This window comes from Perca flavescens, chromosome 17 (genome assembly GCF_004354835.1).
Source record: "Perca flavescens isolate YP-PL-M2 chromosome 17, PFLA_1.0, whole genome shotgun sequence".
Classification (NCBI taxonomy): domain Eukaryota; kingdom Metazoa; phylum Chordata; class Actinopteri; order Perciformes; family Percidae; genus Perca; species Perca flavescens.
The window spans coordinates 12,365,254-12,390,391 of record NC_041347.1 but is presented as its reverse complement, the minus strand read 5'-3'; the positions used below and the strand labels follow the sequence as shown (position 1 = coordinate 12,390,391).

At 40.1% G+C, this 25,138-nt stretch overlaps 1 protein-coding gene across 1 annotated transcript in view; it reads right to left on the bottom strand.

Moving 5' to 3' along the window:
* arid4b (AT-rich interaction domain 4B) overlaps window positions 1-25,138 on the bottom strand; it is a 42,433-nt gene that overhangs the window by 14,024 nt on the left and 3,271 nt on the right. The window contains 7 exon segments of the mRNA XM_028602676.1: window positions 3,435-3,514; window positions 4,746-4,887; window positions 7,105-7,196; window positions 7,557-7,636; window positions 8,856-8,946; window positions 9,253-9,318; window positions 13,718-13,828. Coding sequence (XP_028458477.1) covers window positions 3,435-3,514; window positions 4,746-4,887; window positions 7,105-7,196; window positions 7,557-7,636; window positions 8,856-8,946; window positions 9,253-9,318; window positions 13,718-13,828 — 662 coding nt within the window.

Below are 25,138 nucleotides of genomic sequence, written 5' to 3'. Positions count from 1 at the left end.
GCAGGTTCGACTCTGACCTGCGGCCCTTTGCTGCATGTCATTCCCCTTCTCTCTCCCCCCTTTCCTGTCTTCATCTGTCCTGTGGAATTAAAGGCCTAAAAAATAAGAATGGCACTAGTTCACCCACGTACTTGTCTGTACACACGTGCAAAGATTATTTTTTTATTGAGACTAACAAAAAGAAAAACAAGACTAAGAGTCTACAGCTATGCTAGCAGCTCTGTGAGGCTTTACTTAGAATTTAGCTCAAAGCACTGCTGCTGTCTAAAGCCTGTTTTATGGTTCTGCGGAGGCTCCAAGCAGAGCTATCGCCGTAGCCTATGTAAGTAGCCTGATGTTTATACTCAGCCGGCATGCGTGCGTGTGTGTGTGTGTGTGTGTGTGTGTGTGTGTGTGTGTGTTTGGGTGGGGGGGGTTCTTTCTAACCACGCTGGGAAATCTTGACCCGGAAAGAGAAAGTTCACCCTCTCCTTGATTTCATGTTGTTTATGGAGAAGGAGAACCAGGAATGGAGTCAGGGAAAATGCAACGCTACCAAGACACGACGTGCGTCGCCGCGAGGCGTTGTTACATTTTTCGAGAGGTGCCCGTCAGGCTGCGGCGTAGGGTCCGGCGTAGACGCAGAGGGGTCTGCGGGGGTACGCCGTCAATTCTACACACAACCATAAAATGGCCTTTACATCGGCACACTAACACGTTCACAGTGACCACATGCCGATGTTTAGCAGGTATTATGTTTACCATGTTCTCCATCTTAGTTTAGTGTGTTAGCATACTAAAATGTACTAACAGCTAATCACCAAAGTCCGTAAAAAGTAATTCTCTGGGGAACATGAATGTGTCCGCTAAATATTATGGAAATTCATGTTGTTTCGGGATTTCAGTCTGGACCGACCAACTGACTGGATAACATTGCTATCCCTAGAGCCACGCCGCTAGCATTGCTAAAAATAACTCATAAATAAATAAACCCTTTAGTTTATGGTTTATTTCAAACTTGCTGTTCTATGTCAATGAAGCTGAAACTGCTCCACGTCACTGCTTACTGGCTAATGTGAAGCAAGCTAATTATTCAATTTGTAAAACTAAAATCAGCTTTAGGTTCCACATATACGTTACAGTTTACAATAGCCCAGATTCTTCTTCATATGATATTTGTATAACCTAGCGTTTAGTTTTATTTGTTTTGTGACTTAGTTAAAAACCTACTCACAGTGATCAAACTGTCTTTGTACGTCTAAGTTTGCAAGCTGGCCAAAACGAGAAACAATTTGAAACGGCTTTTGTTTCCATTGTTACTATGGTGACCAGATCTGACTAAATAAGAATAACCACCACTTCCTGAAAACCCCCATCTCTCCTCTGGATGTGATATTGCTTTTCCTAAAGAATGTTTTCCAAAGCCATTGTTTTTGCAAAAGGCAGGTCGGTTGGTTATCAATAACAATACCAAAGTCTGCAGAGGAAAATGAACATGCTGGCCCCGGCACTGTGCGGAAAAGGTCACATAGCTTATGGATGTGACCCCTCTTCAAAAAACAAATCACCCAGGGAGCAGCATGTTAGAATAACTCTGTAATAATAGACGAGAAGAGGCTGACATTGATGATAAAAATGTACAATAACAAACAATGACAAGTGGAGTGCGTTTGTTGTAAAACAATGAAAAAAGGGAAAAGGGGAATGGTGCAGCATTTTAACAGTAGCATTACTGAATGGAGGGTAAAAAAAACTTTGTTCTTACTTAAAACAATTTATAAACTTTCCTCTGCAAGGGTTACTTGCAAAACCTTTGATAAATCCAACTTTAACATTACATAAAGAGACCAGATCAGACTGGTGCATCACATCACACATACATGAGTAACATCTTTGTTATTCCATCCACATAAAGGCAAAATGATTGGAGGGAAACAAACCTGAACATCTCATTTACAATGATATAGATTTTCCAACTTCTTACATCATTATATGCTGCGTCTACCCGTGGGTACACTGTGCTGATTTTCCGGAGTGAAATCAAACTGCTACAGAGCAGAAAGAAAAACAGCTACCGTGCAATTTCATTTGCAACGAAAGCCATCACAGGGTGCCATGTTCAGAGAGGAAATACTTCACACATATAGGACTTTGTCTCTGATTTATCATCTGTTATCTTATCCCTCTTATCAGCTCTACCCTTCACCTGACTATTAGCCAAAATACAGAGAGGGACTTTTCACACTTCTTTTGCAGATTATTTACGCAGGGCATATGAAGGAATGCAGACTCAAGGCTGTTTCTGTCATCAATGGAATTCAAACAGAAAAAGTAGACTTTGGAACAGCAAGCAAACACCAGATTAATGTAAGTCGAGTGTGGGCTGTGTTTCTACCCACACACAGAGAGACTGCAGTTACAAACCACTAGCTGAGTGCAGACTCTTGGACTTATTCCTCCTTGCCACAGACCAAACAATCTGGCCGTGTGGTTCCACGCCGAGGGCAGGCTACAGGGAAGCTGCACTAGCTTAGCTCACCAGTAACTTTACAGCCCGAGGACAAATAAAAGAACACAAGCAGGGAAGCGCTGGCGGGGAAGGCACACAGTATCTTAACTATTGTTAAGAGATTGCAGAAACGAAGGTTATATTCTTCTAAAGCTACGAACAAATGTGTCAATTAAACACGGCAGTAATTGGTCAAGAGGAAAAAAATGTCATCTGACAGAGCTTCTTCAAATATTGTGATAATACAGAGATTTGTCATGAGTGGAAAGTTCAAAGCACATTACAATTCATATATACAAAGGCATGAAAAAGAAAAAAATGTTAACAAAATTATCTAAAATATTTGCAAATATTATACTTCTATTGTGCAGCCAGCCATATCTCACAATAGAGTGCTCTCAAGCATTTTCATTTGTCAATATATATTTTTTGCAAAGGTTCATTGCACATGTATCCAATAAAAACATGTGTATCCGCCTGATGGTGATGTTTTACACTAGCACCAGATGATTAGTTGATTAAAGAGCAACTTAGATCACACTGCTTGTTCTTGGGGGAATTATTAGAATTGTTGGGGCTTTGTAAATTATAGAGTGTGGTCTAGACCTACTCTATCTGTAAAGTGTCTCGAGATAACTCTTGTTATGATTTGATACTATAAATAAAATTGAATTGAATTTACCAAGTGAAAATGCCAATCATTTGCTTGTTGACTTTTCAAAAGATTGCTTGGTTTAACGTTTTTTTGGCCATCATTAATAATTAGGCAATACTTAGGCCTAACTTCGTGCAATGCTAACTTTGTATTGATTACGTAAATAGTTCAAAACCAAATTGATGTATTAATTGATAAAGAAAATGTCAAATAATCTACTGCTTATCGTTAGTGCAGCCCTACTTCACACATGGTGCAAATGTGGTTTTCAGCACATTAGTGATGACTCACAATTTTCCATCCTTGAAAGAGCGGACAAAGATGTTGTCCTTCTTCACAGTCACGTCTTCGTGGCAGTCTGGGGAGATGACCTTGTTGCACAGAAACAAGAGACAGTGAAGAGGTCAGATGAGGTGGTACTATCTACAAAACAAAGACAAACAAGCGAGTGGGATGAAGAGCGATGTGTAAGGGATGCGCGCCCACTCGCAGCATGTGCTGCTGCTGTTTACTGGAAGTGAGGAGCACAACAGTGGGAGTTGTTCCAGTGCCAGTGTCTAACCCACAGGAGGCAGCACTGCCATTATGGAGATTTGATTTTCACCACAACTCCGTCTGCTTGCTCCTGCTCTCTCTGTATGTGCAACATGCAACACACACACACACACACACACACACACACACACACACACACACACACACACACACACACACACACACACACACACACACACACACACACACACACACACACACACACACACACAGTTGTTCCTTGAACACTATGACTCACGTTTGCTCTGTGATTCCATTTCCCTCTGTGACACATACAGTATGCTGCGCTGCAAATATGCAAAAGAAAGCACCCAGCTCACACATGGAGACTTTGACTTTTATTTTACCAGGCCTCTCAGGAGCACACTGTTTGTTACAGCCGTGTATCATCTGTTGCATGAGACATCTACCAGTGTACTACTCCACCCCTCTGCTGTACGGTCTTGGTGTAATCAATGATATGCCACCGTGTAATGCACTTCTCTGGGATGTCACAAGGAGGCAGCACGGAGCTCAGTCAACAGCAAGCCAAGAACAACAAACCCTGGAGGCGGGGCCCTGCTGACCACACAGTTAAAGGGACAGCTTTCCCCACCCTCTCCCATTCTCCCAGTTCTACTTGTTAACACTTACATAAACAAACAACGCCTGTCCCCATTTCACAGTGTGCAAACGGTGGCTGAGAGTTCACGATGGGTGGAAATAAATGGATTGGAAAAGACTGAAAGCATCAAACCAGTGTTTGTGCTGCACTGTTGCATGAGACAGAACAAGTCATTTCCTACTTTCAACTACAGAACGCAGGCAGCTACTGCTAAATAGTTAGTCTTATTTGTAGAAATCAAACTGCAACGGCATGCATATTTCCAACATTTCATGTTGGGTGGACTGTAAAGTGATAAGATAATCCTGCTAAGGTTACATAAGAAGGCGTTAAGATGAAATGGCACATTGCTGTGGGTGTAGTGAAGGACCAGCAGCAGTGGTCCCTGTTGCCTCACAGTGATGGAGCAGAGAGCAGTGAGGGAAGGGAGACTACAAGCTCACCAGAGCAGGATACCACGTGGTCTTCTTTTTTTCCCCGGTGGCGACCCCCTCCACACAGACTACTTTCCCGAATAGATCCTCATTCTGCCGCTGGTCGCTCTCCTCTTCTTCGCTGGAGGATGAAGACAATTCTTCTTCTTGACTGTGGGAGAAAAGGACAGTTTACTCAACGGACCGCACCTTAGAAAGGTAGAGTTTTTTTTTTTTTTTAACATTCATCACATCCAGTGTAGTGTTGAGATTTGATTGAGAAAAGTGCTGTTCTTATCTCCACCTGCAACTGGAGTGCTGTAACTTATCTCTATTTTTACACAGAAGTGTAAAACTGCAGAAAAAGAAAAATACATTCTAATTGCTCATACAGCGGAAAATATTTTGGCATTTTTATATTAAATCCATGCTATATATAAAACGGAATATAACATTGTGTGCGCTGGTCTCTCTCAACACATAATATTTCATCATCAAAACGTCTCCAACTAACAATAAAAAGCGTAACAAAACCTTTGTAGTCTTATTATTATGTAGTACAATCAAAAGCATAACAAAACCTTTGCAGTCTTATTATTATTATTATGTAGTACAATAAAAAGCATAACAAAACCTTTGTAGTCTTATTATTATTATTATGTAGTACAATAAAAAGCATAACAAAACCTTTGTAGTCTTATTATTATTATTATTATTATTATTATGTAGTACAATAAAAAGCATAACAAAACCTTTGTAGTCTTATTATTATTATGTAGCACAGCGAAACACAAGGTCCGCTCTACTGATTAGCTCACTCATTTGGATCGGTGTTTTGACGTGCCGGCTCATTCTTTGCTGTCTGATATCCTAATGCTAACTGCAGTGAGCAGAGAGGCAGCCATGTCTCGGAGCGATCATGCAAGAAGCACCAGCAGGCAAACAGATCCTCTGTGCCTCAACACACACGCATGCACGCGACTCAAGAGCAGTAAATCAGCCAGTCTGCTACTGCTACTGCTACTACTACTACTACTACTACTACTACTACTACTACAAAAAAAAAAAAAAAAAGTCATAAACAAAGCACTCTAGCCACTCAATGTGGCAAATACTACAATTCATGTAGGAAAGAGTTTGCTCCCATGTAATGACTATTTTAGCAGCAAATGCTTAACAGCTTGACTATTCCTTTAAATTCCTTTACTTTTAAGAAAGTAATTTAAAAAGCAACAGTTATTTTGGGAAAAGCGCTTATGCTTTCTTGCTGGAAATTAGAATAATCAGATCAATACCACTCTCATGTCTGTACGCTAAAAGCTAAAGCCAGCAGATGGCTATCTTAGCTTAGCATAGAGACTAGAAAACCAGAGCAAACTGCTAGCCAGGCTCTGTCCAAAGGTAACTATAAATCATTTTACCAGCACCTGCTTACTAGCTTACTAATTAACACATCAAATGTCATGTGCTTAATCCCTACAAAAACTGAAGTGTGAAAACAGCATGTTGTGGTTCTACTGGGGGGTAATCCACCAGACCATTTCCTGGCTGGGAGTAGTAACATGCTGTCGTAACTTTCTGCTGCTTCCCTGAAAATCTCACAGTGAAACAAACACTGTAAGAGGTAACAATCTTCTCATCTAACCCATAGCAATACAGCAAATAAGTGTAATGTTCCAAAATGTTGAACTATTCAATTAACAGAAGAAGAAATGATCTCATAAAACAAGCAATATAGTTGTCTTCTTTATCTCCACTACATTGTCAATCCTTGTAATTTAAGTATTAAGACTGATGAACTAAGACTATTTGTGCACAGGAAGACAACAGGTCCAAGGTGCTAATGTGCAGCTGGGACAGTTCCAAGTCAATATTGCATCAATGTTAAGAGTTCTATTGACTTTTCTCTATTATCAAGGGGTGTCAGAGAATGAGATTATGTAGCAGAGTGTCCTCTTTAAAACAGAGAGAAGCCACAATTATATCCAGCGCCAAAAAGCCCTCAGCACTTCCTATTCCCTGATGGAAACTCTGCAGTCTCCCAGGAGTAGGCACATCAGAACACAAAACACTCACTAGAACATTTGAGTCAAAGGAGAGGAAAAAAGATAATATTCAGCAGGACCATGCCGTGCTAACACTGCCTCTGCAGCACGCACACGCACACGGCGTGATAAAGTAGCTGGACGAGGCGAGTATGTAGTATGGAGATGAGAATAAATCTTTCATTTCAACTACTGTCAGCATACTTAGAACGGGGAAGCCTGTTACTGAGGACTGTGGATTGGTACAGTCAGAAAATCCCTCCCCGTCAGCATCACAGACCTCTGATATATTAAGTCTGATATGAGCCTTGCAGGATGTACAGAGACGGAGGGGCAATACTCACATTGGGTTCGATCGTCTGCCGCGGTTGCCCTTCTTGCCGATGACAGGTGTGCCGAAGTGCTCAGGGTTGGTGAGAGGGAGTCTGTCGAGTGTCTGCACGGGAGACAAACAGCAAAGAGCCACCTTGTCAGACAGTGAATTGGAAGACAAAATATATATCTTGTACACCTGAAAGAAACGCTTTTCATGAGATCTCATCAGTTACAAACGGTGGGATTTAACCAGCGATTTACATTTGGCAACTTTGCTGTGATATCTGTTTCCTGGAATTATATCACAGCTGAACTTTTGAATGCCAATGTGGGACCATTCATAAGCAGTGCTTTAATTTGAGCACCGTGAGTAGAGATGAGAGACTGTAAATGAAATTCAATAAAATAAAAAAAAAAAGTTCAAAACAATTAAATGAGCTTTGCTTCTCTAGAAAGCTGAGAGATAAGTCACAATACTTGCCTCGCTCTCTGCAAAGTGACGCGCTCCTTTCAGGCAGAGAGAGGAACGCCTCAGGGTCTTCTCATCGCCATCGTCAAATACTGCAGAGATGAGAGGCAAACTATTAGGCCACAGACAGACAGACCCCCCCTCCCCCACACACGCTTTTAGCTCACAGGTTTATTACATCTTCAAGGAGCCTCCGTTAGACAGGGTGGAGTAAATAGTAAAATAAAAGGAGAATTTACTGATTCTATTTATTTATTTATTAATTAATATATCTCTATAGACTGACTTTTACAATAGCATAATATACATCATATTACAAAACTCAAGGAACCTTACTTTTACTTTCAGCAGTCACACCGCTCCCAAGGATAAATCATTAAATTCCATTACCCATTGCTCACTTAAAAGTATTTGGCGACAACAATGATGGTAAAACACTCGAGGTAACTTCAACAGTGACATCAGTCATGTTTTGTTGACAAATGAAAGGAGTGAAAATGTGCCAAGACGAGAAAAGGAAAACCCCATGAGCACTCTTAAGTGACGATCAGCTGCTGAGAGACAACAGATCTACGCAGCAGTCTACACTCTGTATACTTTGGATTATCCAACACTGTAACGGTGTACTCTTCACATCACAGACTCGCAGTAACAAAATGCAAGAAAGTTCCAAAGGATTTCCAGCTTCTCAAATATGAGATTTTGCTGCTTTCCCCTGTTTTATGTCATTGTGAATACAATATGTTTGGGATTTGGACTGTTGGTCAGACAAAACAAACAATTAGAGGATGTCACCTTGGGCTCTGGAAAATGGCGATTCCATTTTATTTTTTTTCTCCACACATTTAAAAAAAAAAAAAAAAAAAAACATATTATAGACTAAACAATTACTCCGTTATTTGAAAGAAAAATCTATTGATAATAAAAGTTATCTTTAGTTGCAGCCCTACATGCTGCATTTACCACTTGTTACATTATGCTGTATAATATTCCAATGTTGACTCAGCATAGTCTCGCTCATTCAGCCTCTAAAGCTACCGAAGATTTTTTTCAACTCATTTATCTTGCCTATATTTGCTTCATGCTGGACAATATTTTCATATACTGTATATACATATGAAAATTATATGAGAAATCACTTCATTCTTTACATTTTCTTAGGAATTAATTGAAGATGTTTCTTGCAACATCATGAAAATACAAACCCTGAAAACACTTTGGAATTTCTATTGTAGACATCATATTTTTGCAAGCCGTAGGGAGAGTACAAGTCTTGGAGTGAGGAGCAGAAACCCTTTGTTATTGACTTACCAACAGTATATATACTAGCATCGGTCAGCTTATTGATTGTGGCCTCTTGGTAAACTCCATCCGGATTCTTCACCTCTACAACAGCACCCACCTGTAGGACGGATACACTGCTGTTATTTGGCATCCTAATGTGCTACTAATGATAAATCTAATGAGGTGTTTTAAAGTAATTAGAATCATATTGCTGCTACAAGAACCATAATCGACTGAAATTAAAGTGCAAAGCGAATGCTTCATTGGCCAATTCTTTTTTCTACATTCACTATGGCTTTATAGTCTGAGCCAAAAAAGACTAAACAAAAGTAATCAAGGGTAATTAACAACAATAGGTGTGTTATAACAAGGTTTCATCCAAATGTGGGGCAATGTCGGCCTCCTCCATCTTTTCCTGCCTTACCTTTAGAGGTCCTTTGATGTTTTCATCATGAACCTCAGCTGTGGACAGATCTGGTTTAAAGGTCACCTAGGGGAAGGAGGTAGGTGGGGGCAACAGGAGAGGAGAATCAGTAACGAGGATAAACAAACAATTTCCCCAAGGCCGGACGGGCCACATCAATCCTCCACTACAGAGACAGCACATTCCCAATAACGATGCTGGACTTTGCGATGCACGGCTTACAACGATGCTCTCTTTCACGCAATACTTGGCAGCGAGGCACGTTTGTTGCTTTAGATCAGTGTGGTCTGAGATAACTAAACATAATAGTAAAGACTTCTTGCTCTCATTAGGCAAACAGGATGTGTATGAATATTTAATACAATGGCTCATTTCTAGCACCGCCGAGGTACCGACCCCCCTAATTGGCAACTGCGCAGCATCTGTTGCTGCCAACTGCGGTGGATTTCTGTTCTGCGTTTGTGAGGGCTACACTAACCGACCTCCCAACCCCCCTCTGCAAATGCAGCCTCCCCTAAGTGAGCCACAGTACATCATAATCTGATCATGCTGTGTTAATCGTGCATCTGCATGGTGACCTGGTAACACTGTCACACACACACACACCATATATCAATATTCTTTCTCTGTTTCCATGCATGTGCTAGTAAAATAATTATAATGGAAAACTGGCTTCACTTTTATTGACTGGGATTTAGTTCAGAATCAACCGCCATCTCAGAAAACAAGCCTGCCGGTAACAAATTCAGACAATGCTCGCTCTTGAGTCGTTTTCAAACATAACAGCAGCAGAAACAGCAATCAAAGTCTCGCTGTGAAGGCGGCATCAAGACAACAAATGACAGGAATACATGCTGTAAGATGCTGTTAAATTGTCAGGTCATAAAATAGGATGGGAGAGAAAGGAATAAAAAGATTCCTGAGGCAGCGTTTTATCAGTTATAGAGATAATAACATTCCTGCCCGCCCGGTGGAATAAAGGACTTCCTTTCTTCACAGGGACGAGCAGGAGCCTCTGCTCTCCACAGACAGAGGGAGGATAATAACACCAGACAACCTCCTAAAGGCCGTTTCACAGACGCTGTAGCCGAGCTGGCCCGCGCCAATGTGACGTAGATCTCACTGGCGCGCCAGGATTTTGAGTCCAGAGGGCGCGCACCACTCTATTGTTTTTAACTCATTTTCAGTTTCAGAATTGTATTTAGAGGTTGTACCAGAATAGGTTTGTGTGATTTAATTTTCAGAAAACACCATATATTTGTTGTACTGCACACTGCTGCAGCTCCTCTTTTCACCCTGTGTGTTGAGCTCTCTGTTTTAGCTACAGAGTGAGGCATCGCACTTCTGTTCCATCTTTCTGTCACAGTGTTTTCTGTTGGAGATGGTAAGTCCCTTTGGACTTTGGGCTTTTTGCACTTTGTAAACCTATAACGTACACAAAAAGATATATAACACAATAAAGGAAGGGGAAAAGCCAAAAAGCATAATATGAGCACTTTAACAAATATTGAAATACAATTTAAAACCTGATAATATAGAGCCTCGAGCAAATTTATGGGATGTGAAAAGGTTTTGTCGAGAGCTCACAGTCCATTATTTACGAGATTCTTTCTTCCAATGAGCCTAAAAATGTCACTGAGCTGCTTGATATTTCTCTTGCATTTTTCCCATTTTAAAATGCAAGATGTTTATGTTTCGGTTTACTTGATATAGAAACATGACGTGAACTTTGATCTGAATTTAATCAAGCAAATTTGACTGTAGAGGTGTAATTCTATGTCTTTTGGACATACACACACGCAGACACGCAGACACACACACACGCAGACACGCATTTTAATGGTTTATCTGACATTTGACACCAGTTGAAAACTTGCCACTTTGACAACACTGGCCCATTTACAGTGATGTTGATCAATGTGCCTTGTCCTGGTAAAATATAAAACAAACATTACTACATCTCAGAGTAGTTGCATCTTTTTGCTTCACAATTTGTGTCCTTGTAAATCTGCATCTCTTAACCTCTGTACATGTCGTTCTATTGACTTTGTTTGCATTAATACTGCCTCTAATTAGGGCTTTGTGCCACACAGTATAATGCAACTGAAGCGCAACATTCACTACATTTATTTTAAAGCAAACAGGATTGAGGCTATCACTTTTTATTATTCTTTTTTAATTATAATACATGGTGAAAATATAATATATATTGATACTTAACTGTAATAACCTGACCAAAATTCAAAATTCACAGTGTATAATTTAAATAAATGCATCATAAGCAAATGCTTTAAGAGAGGAAAGGGGTACTGATCTCCAAAAAAGTGGAAATATTTTTTTGTTTAACAAATACTTTTATTTGCGTTCTGCAGTGAAATCATAAAAAAAAAAAAAAAATCCGGATGGAATCACGGAATCTACACATGAAAACAGAATTCTCTTATAAACGCAGAATCACACGGAATTTGCATACATTTTGTTGACATATTAAATTTACTTCCTTCTCATTTTTCAGTTTAAAACAACAAGCGTAGAAAGGTCTCTACCTAAAGCGTGGCCAAATTGCATTGTTAAACATGTTTTAGTAACCATACGTCCTCACGTTCACGTTGTGAGTTTGTTGCGTGGGGGGAAAAGAAATGTCGAAGCGAGCGGCTCCTGAGATAAGCAAACGGTGGCGAAAAAATTGAGAAACTCTGAATGGACTGCTAAATACCGGGCCGAACAATAACCCAACGACTACTAGGAGTCTGGACAACAACTGTTTTGTAAGTTTTGTCAACGTACTGTTGACTGGACCCGCAAAGACACAAGTAACGACCATTTGAAATCAAAAGCTCATCTCAAGAACAAAGTCCTAAATCCACAGCGGGCAAATCCCTCCAGTTTACCATTGAGGAAACGACAAAATCAATCGATGCAAGGCGTGAGTTTGTGGAAGATGTTGTTGCAATGTGTGCTGAAGCTGACGTACCGCTTCAGAAAATGAAGAGGATATGTCCGTTTCTTGTTAAACATTGCAAGCAGGGAGGCGCGCTCCCAGAAAACGCCAGCAGCCTCAGGCAGACCCACCTGCAGCGGGTCTTTGACCAGCACACACAAAAAGTTCTGCAAGAGATCCGTGGAAAGAAAATCTTCGCTCTCTGACAGCCGAGATCACAAAAACGAATTTCATAGGGCCCTACGTAGCCCTCATTTGTTTGAAACAGTACTCAGTTAACTGTGCCATTGGGTTAATCCTGACTGATCAAATGTGTGCTGTCACAGTGAGTGATACGGACATGGTGCTAACTGAACTTTTTACAGGTCTTCTAGTACAGATTATCATCATAAATAATAATGTCACACAGATCTTTCACTGGGTTTTAAAAAAACTCAAAAGACAAGAGCGCCATATGCTGCCTGGCTGCCACCATCGACTTTGTTAAACAAGCAGACAGAGATTAGTGAACCAAAGAGCTAGAGAGGAATTCATTACAGTGGGATATTCTAATTCACAACAACCGCTGAATAATTGCTATGTTCTCCATTTGTGTAACAGAGCTCATATTCGCATTACAGCTACCCACAAACATACCCCACACGGCCAATTAGTATGGTAATTCATTTATGAGCTGAGACTGTCCTATTTAGCTGCATTTTAGTCCACACTATTTTAAACCAGAAAATCACATGGTCTACTTTGTCATGTTGTTCGTCTCTGTCCATAAGACAAAAAGGCCATCATTTGTCACAAAATTGGCAACATCGCTGCTCTTTTGTCTCTACAGGGGAAACTACAGTGCATTGACACAGTGAAAAAGCCAGCATCCAATCTTTGTTCCTCCCACACACTCTAGCAGAATGAGAGACAAGCGATCAGTCTCTATTGTATTATCCAGATGCTCCAGCCCCACTGGGAAATGAGATACTGTACTACGTACATCAGGCAATGCCTTCATCAGCAAGGCATAAAACCAATGGGAAAACAGCAGACACGCCGTCCCCGCGACAAAACGTGGAAGCAGTGGGCGAGAGGGATGCCTGAGGACGTGATGGGTACCTGGTGGGCTAGACCAGACCCTGCATCTGTCACAGCTGGGGCCCTGATCACCGTCTCAGCTGTATGAACACAACTAACAACCTAAACCAGGTGGGTTGAGCTCGAGCATGTAAGCAACCCAGCTGGATGTTTGGCAACATCAGAGACAAGAAAAGAATTCAGTCTAAAATCTATCTAATATGAGGACATTTTAATTATTCCAACAACACGGTCTGTCAAGGAATGTTTTTGGACAGCATCTTTTAAATGTGGCCATCTCCAATCCAACCGCTCATGATGGGCATCAAAGTGGAGCTGTGTGAGCTTGATCGTTGCCCCTTCGCACAAAGACAAGAGCCCCTCACCCTGCTGCAATCCACTTCACAAACAACACAGACAGATAATACATTTTTAATTTCATGAGCACTTTAAAGTATGACTTACCTTGGCCTTGACGAGCCTCTTGGCAGTCTTAATCTTGGCCTCACAGAAAGCCCCTCTGTACTTGGCACTCACATCCGTCCCTACTGTCAAGTAGGGGGGCTCCTCCAGAGTCTGAGGAAATAAAAAGAAAACAAGAAACCAGTGAATTCAAAGCATTTATTTATTTATATATATATAGCTTAGTGACACATGTGTATTCTCACAGCTAGGAGGACACACATACAGGCTCCACGTAGTTGTAGGCCAGCTACGCAAAATCCACCCAGCTCAGTGATTCATCCATGAAAAACACATACCATCTGCTCTGGGTATTGGAAAACAAGCCTCTGAGGGAGCAAACAAAAAGGCCACTTCACTACTGCTTTGATGACTACAAAGAAGAAGTTATCCGAAACACAGAGCACCGTCTTGTGCCATCATTGGATGTTTATCAAACCTTTTTGTTTTTTCATAGGATCAGATTTGCAGAGGGTTGGGTACACAGAGAAAACAGACTTCCTATTTGTGGATGAGGGCAGAAGATATTTGTGGTTCATGTAGTGCAAAGATGGATTTACTGAGAGTGTTTCACTAAGGCTTAATAAAAAAAAATAAAAAAAAGTCTAACCTAACAGATATATTTAGACATCTTTCTGGAATAAGACCCAAAGTGGGGCACACTTCCTGCTGACAGGACGCATCAAGACCAACTGCAACATGTCATATGTGCACTTGGTCAATACTCCTGTGTGTTAATTGAGGGGGGAAAAAAAAAATCAGGTCCTCCAGTAAATATTCAAGACTCAATAAGATATGTTTTCTTATAACCACACTTTAAGAGATACAAATCAAATGCATAACTCTTATGTATTTCCAAGGTAATAACAGCAGGTTATTGTTACCACGAGGAGGGCCTTTCAAAAAGTGCGTAAAAACTACACCAGCGATGGAGGAACTAATCACTGAAACCAGCTGCTGCAGGCCTCTCCCTTTCAGGATTGAAATGGTAAAAGTCCACATCTGTAAATTTGAGATCTTTGTCGTGTTTTAAATATTAACAAATCTGTCCCATCGCTTAAAACACCACCCAGGGCAGAACACTGCAGTCAAGCCACTCCACTTCCTCCACTTCGAAAAAGACGGTCAAACTAAGCCCCCACGTATGTGTAGGCTGTATACTAGGCATTACGTTAAGAGCGTTATGCCTTTATTACGTTAAGAGCGTTATTGATTCAATAAGTCAGTCAGTCAGTCATTCTGTCTATAAAAAATAAATACATAAAAATACATAAAACTAAATCAATAAATATTAAACAAAAAATAAAATAAATGACATCTTTTTTGCCTGCAAACTGTATTTTAGAGAAAAATTGAATTTCAATTAGGTAAATTAGTCAAACTTAATAATAAAGAATACGTTTTCAAAGACCAATTTCTCTCCCTCACAAATGACAGCAGACCACCCCAGAGTATCACTAAAGGGCCGTCTACACCAAGTACGAGAACTATAAATCTATAGGTTTTAAAAATCGTTCTAACTCCAGTGGATGGCGGCGTCCACACCACAACGACAGGGGAGAAGGATAGAAACACTGACAGCCAATCACAATCCATCTGAGTTTACAACATGACACGGCAGAGAGAGACACTGCGGAGACATTTGTTTCAAACGGGTGGTTAGTGGCGGACTTTTCCCCAAGGCATTTTGTAACTGGTTTTATCAACTTTATAAATCCTGATCCTTTGTCTATGTAACCTATTGGGCTCTGGGTAAACCAGCTGTAAAAAATGATTGCAGTATTGCCTTAATAACTGAACCTGTTCCTAACCTAAGCAAACAGTTTTATAGAGGGGTTCCACATTGACAGAGTGCATCAGCAGAAGTGAGCACAGCCGCTTTATGAACTACAACAAAGATAAAAATCTACTTTGCCTCTATTTCAGCATTGTGTTGCAGGTTCACCACTCCTCTTAAGTGCTAGCACTGATTGAATACTGCTTTTGAACTTGTGTATTTTATTAAAGATAGATAGGGATAGAATCAAATGCTCATACCTTCCTGCTACAACCATTTCACAGCGATATCGTTCTCATGCATGGATACTATACATACTTTATAACCTTAAGGACATGAGTGTATTGGATTTATGTATGTAGGTCTGCATAAGAAGTGGTTGTCCAGCCGTTTCATGTAGGAAAATATAAACATTCAATCATGATTTGAACTTGGCAGATATTCAATATTAAATGACTCAGATCAGTATCAGGGTCACATAAACATCGTCTACAGGATATGCGTTGCCTTGGGCTTCCTTTGTGTTGGCATTTTAAACTCCAGTCGATTTATGAGGACTATGGATAACCTTTTCTCAGATCTCTGCAGGGTAATTCCAGACAGCTAGCTAGACTATCTGTCCAATCCGAGTTTTCTGTTGCACGACTAAAACAACTTTTAAAACGTACACGTTTCACCAAAACAAGTTCCTTCCGAGGTAATTTTGCAGCGGCATCGCGGCTTTTCTCCGGTGCTTAGCACCGCCCAAGATGATTGCGATTGGTTTAAAGAAATGCCAATAAACCAGAGCACGTCCTCCCATCCCGGAATGCTATGTAGAGTAGCCAGACCCTACTCCAGTATGCTTTGGAGGAGGGTCTGGCAAAGCGAGACTACATAAACATGATCAGGACATCACTAAACTGCTAATAATGCCAAGTGGAATTCACTGCAGATGCATGAGCAAAATGTTGCCTCCTAATAAAAGAGTAACAGGTGAAACAGAAATGTGGTTAAAAATGTCCATTTTCCAATAATCCAAATGAATATAAGGGTTTCACATCCCTCTTTAATTTATTTGTTACCTGAGGCTAAATTCTACATTATCTTAACTGACAGACAACTAAAACATGTCGCAATTCTGGGCCACACACTCAAAACCACAAGACCAAAAAATTATCTGGAACACTTTCTATTAATCAGTATAAACAGGTGGTGTATTAACCCTCAGCCAAGCTATCGTGCAGAAAAACCAGAGTTTGGCTGTCGTGCAAATATTCACCATGGGCTAAACATACTGTATCTTAGGCCTGTCACAATAACAAATTTTGCTGGACAATAAATTTTCCCAGAAATGATTGCGATAAACAATAATATTGTCGTTTATTCAGTTTGAATCCAAAGTGCTCCCACACTACAGCTGTTGCGTTTGGCTTTTAAACCAATTCCATCTTCTTTTTTTTTTTTTTTTCCTCCAACTCTCAAGTAGCGTTTTCTCTGGCTGTACTCCCCACGCGGCTCTTTTGCTGCACTCTGTGGCAGGCTACGCCAGGAGTCACGCCTCCCCACACAGAGACCACACGGCTGACAAGTGACCTACACATGGGTTCACGCCTCCTTACGCTAAGGAACCGAGAGGGGTCACTGATGCACCGGAGTGGTCATCCAGTCTCTTTGGTAGAGAGAGCGAGAGAGAGGAAAACAAACAAGCATGCAAATAGAAATTGGAAAAATTATTGAGCTTATTTTTATTTATGATGCGATTAATTGGTTTATTGCATATCGCGGCAGGCTTAACCATAATATCTACAATATATAAGTGCAATAAGTTCAATAAACTTATTCAAAAAATAATGTTGCAGTACCACTGCATACAAAGTAAGTAACACTACATAGAAAAAAGTATAATAAATCAAACACAGATTTAAAAAAAAAAAAAAAAAAAAATAGAAACATGTGTGCTAACAGATGGACACATTGCATTTTCCGTGTTGAGAAGGTCGGGAGCCTTTCACAGTCAAACCACGACAGGTCGCCTCTTCTCTGGTGTCTTTTGGATTCTGACAGATGGGATTTAGGGGCAGAGTCCAGCGCACTTCAGCCTCCCCACCTCTCAGATAAACACCTCATTAGTGCAGTCTGGCCTCAGCACGAGCTGGCCTAGCCAACACCAGGTTTACATGACGCACAAGCCATTCCCACTGGCTAACCAATCCTCTTGTCAGTCATGACTGCAACACAAAGCTGGACTGCCACTGTTCCTCCTCTTTTATAATAATAATAATAATAATAATAATAATAATAATAATAATAATAATAATAATAATAATAATAATAATAATAATAATCGTCTCCTTTTGCTTCCAATGCTCTAGGCCTTTTTCTTTTCCTCTTCTTAGAGGAAGAGTCATACTACTGAGTCAGAGAGGGCAGCTTGGGTTACCTTGACAGCTGTGGCTGCCAAACCTCCACAACTTAACAGGGCAGGGGATGATAACACACTGCGGAGGCCAGATTTACATTTGTCATGCTCACATGCCAGCACAAATAGAGAACGGTTTGTTGTTTCCGTTGATAATGCCCCACCTCCCTGCATTAAACTAAAACTATGAAAGAAAATTCCATTCCTTGGATTAGATTGTCATTTAGCCTACAGCTGTCTGGGGATAAACAGTGACTCCTTTTCATCATTCCAGCCAGTACCGAACGACAGACAGTGTATCCCAGACTCAGAAGATCAACCAATCAAGATGACTAAGCTCAGAGAGGCGGAATTCCTGTGCATTTGTGGAGTTGTAACATCCCCACCAACTTAAAATAAGCTAAAACGCCACACAAAAGCTGCTCTTATCTAAGATTCTGTCATAAAAAAGAGCAAGCGCCACATTAGCTTCTGCATGCAAAGATCAACGTAATGGTAATAACAGTGGTACAATCGAATCCAGATCTCTGGCTATTCAACTTGTGCCACTGATGTGGAAAATACTCTCCAGGCACACGTGCTTGATTAAACACATACAAATATAACTTGGCATGGGGTGACAAAACGCACCTGCGGCTGGCATGGACAGATACAAACCCAAATTGTTCGGGGAAACAAATGCAGCTTGATTGAAGTATGATCAGTCAGAGAGGCACAGATAAAAACTTAAATTTATTCATGCCATAAAAGCTTTTATCCCCTCCACAAAGGAACAATCTAAAACAAATCCCAGAGTTGATGGTTCACCACTGTTGTTGGCCATAAAGTACTTCTGTCTTGGCTGTTGAATCACACAGACAGTTTAAACTGGGTACTAGCACCTCGCTGAATACATGTGATGAGTGACCCAAAGCCAACTCAGTATTTAAAAGGTCACATATAGTAGTAAAAAGTGAGCCTATAACTTTTCAGTTCTTAATGGAAATATTAGTTTTTCCACTTAAAGTGCAGTATTTTAAATGAAAACAATATGGCTGGATGTTTTATCAAAAAGAAAAGTGCCACTGGGTTATTAAAAAAATAAAAAAGACATTAAGTCAAACTTCACCCAAACACACACTACATTGTTTCAAAACATTCTATTTTCATGACCCTGTGTTGTGTTTGTGTTTGTGTGTGTGTACACAGTATGTGTGTGTGTAGGTAGAAAGGGCAGCTACAGTGCCATTACAGGCATTTGTGTCGCTGCAATGACGGTGAGAGCGCAGATGCGTAAGGCCCAGACACGCTGACCAATTAGAGTAGACTGGGCTTTTTTTTTGGAAGGGGACCTTAAAGAGACAGGCCCTAAAACAGAGTATATGCAGACAGACAAAACAGACAAAAATAATATAAGACCTTTAAGTCTTTTTAGTAAGGGAACAACAAGGCTGTGACATTAAGTCACAGCTTTGAAATCATTCAAAACAAAATATACCAGGGTGACACTGGCAACAGCAGAATGAGATCAGTTTCTGCTCAATAAAAGATGAAAAATGTAACCGCCAACTACACAGAATGCAAGTTGATACTAAGCTGCTGCTTATAGTGCATTTCTTTGACAGCCTGAGCGACTAGAGCATTTTCATTCTACAACTCAGTAAAAAATACGCATTCAGAAGGTAAAAGCTGAAAAGAAAAAAAATTACTGATGGCATGTTTGTAGGGTGAACCCACTTGAAACTGTGGATTGTTATTCACTATGGTCACTTTATATCAGTCATTGATCAGGGAGGGCCTCAAGGAATCCCTGGTTATTTGCTCAACAGACCACAGGCTATTTCGGGGAGGCTGTCCCATGGAAGCATGCAGATACCTATTTGCTAATGTATTAAGACACACTTGCACCAGTCTGCAAATATTCCTCCTTCCGCTCATTCGGTACAAACTACAATTAAAGCCGATGTGACCTTTATATTCAAGAATACGCTTCAGATTCATATATGCTGCAGATTGACAAGTCAAAGTTCACCATTGCTGAATTTTTACCTACCAATTTGCATGGTTAGCCAATATTTTGCCATGAGTCTTGTGTTTTGGAGAGTGTGTTAGTAGAGGAGTCATTCAATCTCGCTCCATTTTTCCACTATCAGACTGTTAAAATAGACTATTTACAGCCAAAGCTAGCTCAGATCATTTCCAAAAAACTTAACATCAGACCTGTTAAATCTCCCTGTTGGTGTGAAGTGCAGGACATGTCGCTGGACGGAATCCAAGTCTGGTGGACCCATATTTTCGATACATGCCTTTTGGAAATGTTGTGGTGATGGCAGTTACTCGACTCATTACTACGGACAAATAACCAGGGGTGGATTGTAACCAACTACATTTACTAAAGTACCGTACTTCAGCTACTATCTATACCTTCATGTGAACTTTCTGTCTTTCCGTCATCACTCATAGACCAAAACAACCTTTTGTGTGAGTTCATCATCTAATTGTTTCTTGTGAATCTTCTGTTAAGGCACTAGAGATCCAATTAAATTAGCATTTGTGATTTATACTTTAGAACAGAGTTTCTTATTTTCACACGAACGATTAACCTCACTTTAAAACTCAGAGTTTTTAGATCACAACTGTTGCCATTGCCCAGGATTTATTCGAGATTGTGCGCCTTTTAAAGCTAAAATGACACGTGTGTTGTAAGGTTGGAGGTGTCACTAATTGTATGTTGGTATGTTTCAAGTTACACAACAGTGCAAGTTGATGTTAGGAACATAAACTGGTTTATATTCAGCTGTTGTACCAGGTGAGGGTGGTGTGAACAGTATGACATAAGCTAATAGTACCAGCGTTCAGTGTAAAGCCCAGTCCAGACCAAAGATTCGCGATGAGACGAGTTAAAACTTGCAACGCACTGGTCTGCAGCGTTCTAAAACCTTCCAGTTCACACCAATGCAGCGAGACCAGACGGTGTATCATCTCCAATGGAACAACTCTGTGCTTTCGTTCTAACTTCCGACTTTCAGGCTTTTTGTAGCCGATATATCATTTGTTGCATCTAAATATGAATGTGGATAACGTTAGTGATACTAAGTAGTGATTGCTACAGTTGCATTTCTAGTGATGAATCGGCAAAAACTTTTTATTTATACAATTCATGCTTTGTTCTATCGCCGCTCACTCTCTTCAATCACTCTCTAGCTCGTTCGACCACATAGCATGCCCACGGCCGCACATTGAGCCTTTGTAACATAGAAATAAAATGGATTATGGATCATTTTATTTCTATAGTTTGTAGCTGACTTGACCAGCTGACTTTACTATTGGCTGTTGAAACAGGTGACGTCTCTTACGTTCCAAAACCAGCCTCTGAGACTTGACCAGCTGAGTCGCAGCAACACCATCTGCTGTCTTGAGTCGAGCTGAGATGGGCCGGTTCAGACTAGAGCAGTCAGTCTTCCTCTATAATAACATTCGAATTCCATCGGTTATTTTTTTTTTATATTCAAATAATATTCTAATATTTAATGCTCATATGCAGCCTGTTATAAATATGTACTACACTACTCAGGTTTATGCATTGTCAATGCCACTATAAGCATGTGGTTGTTGTTATACGTTCTGTCCACTAGAGGGACTTCCAACAGTAGCCTGGCTTGGAAGGGGACCTACGTCATGGCGCATTGCATTTCTGGCACGCCGCGCTCGGTTTACATTATTTTCCACCAGGCACACAGCGACAAACACAAATCAACAGAGAACTCTGTATTGAAACATTATCTAACAAGTGTAGTGATGCGGCTCTGTTTTAAAGGCTAACGTTTGCTCGGTTTGCACAATGACATCATCTTAGAAAGCACAGCCGAAAACGACTTGTCATAAACTAAGTAACATAGTGTTAGCCACGATGCTAACGACATTAATAACTAAGCCGGACGGTGCTGTCACAAATTTTTTTGTGATTTAATAGCAACCTGTTTGTTGCGGATTGTCACATTACTGAGAATACAGCTATTAGAAGGTAATATATGAAGTCGAAGCTAACTCTGACAGCTGTAGGACAGCTAACTGTGTTTGGGTAAACTTTAGCTGTCTCCATGAAGTTACCAGCTAAGTTCCTATAACTCGCAACGCAGTTAGGAAACCAGAACAAGCTAACTATTGATAACATAAGCATTTTGGCTCGGTGGATGTCAATTTTAAAGTCATGTTGAAACTATTTTCCATCCATATTCCGATTTCCAGCCACAGCCTGTCACTCCCCCCTGTACTAACGTTACTCGGTACGTAACGTTAGCTCACAATGCCTTGTGTTTCTTACTCTCGTAACTTATTGTTCATCAGACGTGACATGAGAAGAGGGAGATTAGCTAACGTTAGCCAACCCATTTATAAAAAAATAAAAATCACATTCGAATAGTAATTTCAGCATTCGAATAGTATTGATTTTTTTACTATTCGAATTATATTCGACTTTCGGAATTTGTTCCAACAGCCCTAGTTCAGACCACTGAAACTTTTCCCTGCAATGTTCTAAAACGGTTACCAATCTTTGGTCTGAACTGGGCTTAACAAATCAATCATTTTCATTCTGAGAATTACAATGCATAAGCATACAAAACAGCACCTTTTTAAAACATACAATTCAGGCACTAATCAGCCTTACTAAAAATGTTATAAACAATAGTTTCTGACCCATTATATTGTGCTATAATGAATAGGCTTGTTGGCTGAACAAAAGAACATGTAAAAGGCATGCAGGAAAACATTAAGCTCCCTCCCAGCCTAGCTCACACATACAATAATCCTGCTGTGAATTACCTCTTTGTCCAAACCAGAGTCACCACAATTCCAGTGACTGGTGCTTCAGCAGGAGTTGCCTTGGCAATGCCATGGCAGCTTTAAACAAATCAAAAATAACAATCTTGATACCTTTTGGGAACACACTTATTTCCCAAAATTTAGGGCTGTCCTGCAAATTGAGTCCTCCTGCATTCTCACAGACCAAGTACAGAACTTTAAACATTTTAATAAAACTGCTAATAAATCGCCGATGCCTATAATCTCAAAGCAACCAATTTCCTTGATCACTTACCAAACATGTGGACTTGAAATTATGAACAAGTCCAAAATGCAAAAGCCATAGTTTTGCATATGCCTTTTGAATGACTTGTAGCAGTATCTTACTTGCAATGTGGCTTCTGTGGGGGTTTTTGTAGAATATGCTAATGTTATCTTAAGCTTCACCTTGCAATACCCATACAATACATACAATTCAGACTTGCGAAAATTCCCTCATTCCTTAAAAAGGGGCTGTACTTGATATTCACATATCTCACATTATGAATATATGCACATTAGTATAGCTGCAAATAAATATTTGCTATGTAAAGATATAGTGGAGTAATGGCGTTCTGAGCAGAGAATGTAGTCAACGCTACCTCTGTGTGTGTTGTAATCCGAGCTTCTCTGTTCTTTGTTTTGATGGCCGGTCCGGCCACGCGTGCATGTAAGTGCATGTGGCTGTGAAAAAACTTAGGTATTCACATATTGGGGAATGGCCTGTAAGGGCAATGTGGAGTCAATCCCGGCCCACTATTTTTTTTCTACAGTATTTCGAGTACAGCCCCTTTAACAACATATAATTGTACTGCTTTACAAATGATCATGCTTACATATGCATGAATCAGACCATATTTATACTGTACTCATCAAAAGTTATTTATTTTAACAAAGTACCTGGTTCCCAGGCATGGACACCTCCGACTACAGCAGCCTACTGCACCAGACCTGCTGACGGTCTCTTCCCAAATGCTTAAGTATGTACCATATCACCACAGCACCACATGCTGTTAACTCATCTAAATGCAGGAATAAATCTAATAAACACGTTTCACTCCCACAGCATGGCAATTTTCTTAAACAGCTTTGATCACAAGTTACCGTTTCAACACAGTAGAGCAACTTTCGACTGCCGGAGTACTATTTAGTATTGCGCTTCCATAAAGTTGGGGATCTCAAAAGAGCCAGATTTAAAACATAATGGTCTACATTAAAAGCAGCAGAGGCAGATATCATGACATTTAGTCACTTAAAGGCTGAATCCAACATTTCCCAAATATCACATATCCACTTTTAGTAAAGCCAATGTTTAAAGTGTTTTAACGACCAGCACACAGTGTTAAAGCAGTGTGTGCCGTTGATGGAGAAAGGCTGTGGACCGTAAGCCAGAGTGACATGAAATGCTAAGCGCACATAAAGAAGAGTTGTCCTAGTTACAGAGCAATTTACAGTTTAGGCATTGAGCAGATGCTTCTAATATACAAAGCAGTAAAATAAGTGAGCTCTTAAGCATCAATAGATCCAGATGACTCGGAGCACTATGAAAACCACAAATGCTACAACATTAAGCCAGAAATGTAAAAACATTGCTCCTGTCAGCAGTGATGAAAATAAGCAAGTGCAAGCATAATAATCATCTAATAACAGGCTACGGCTTCTCAGCTGGAGAGAATAACTGCAAAATGGTCATGGGCACTAATGGCAACAGTTTAATGAATTTTCACATATTTAACTTTATTCAAGTAGACACTTGTAGGAAATTAAGCAGCAAAGATAAGCTAAGGTCAGTGTGAAATAGGTTATATCATTGGTTTCTATATAATCTCTGCCTGGATGCTATCTGTTCACTGGAATGCATTTCTAGTCGTGACATTCAGAATTCCATTGTCTTCCTGTGACACAAACTATTTATTACATAACCACAAATCATCATGCAGTTCAAGTCAGCACTACCAGTAGGACAAGTATGAATGCAAGCAATACAAATGGTTCTTAAGCAGAGAAAAAGTAAAGCTTTGTACCAGATCCAAAATGATTTCCTCATTTATTTATACATATATGGTTTTGACAATATTTAATGAATAATAATAATAATAATAATAATAATAATAATAATAATGTGTTGGCAACTATTTTCACATCCCATGATGCTTTTGTTTGCATTTTAATTGAATACTTTGGTAGACTGCTAGTAGTGGTTGGTGGTATAGTTTGGTTAACCACAATAAACATAACTAGGGCCAAAGTGAAAGACTACAAATCATTACTACACCAGCTTTTCATTTGTCCAACATTTACTCTCCAATCACAAAGTGCTCACATCTTCTATTCACTTTATTCTTTCCCCCTGATCCTGTTACACTTTACATTGTGTGTGCCAAATAAACATGTAGACTACAGACACCTGTCAAAGTTTCTATAT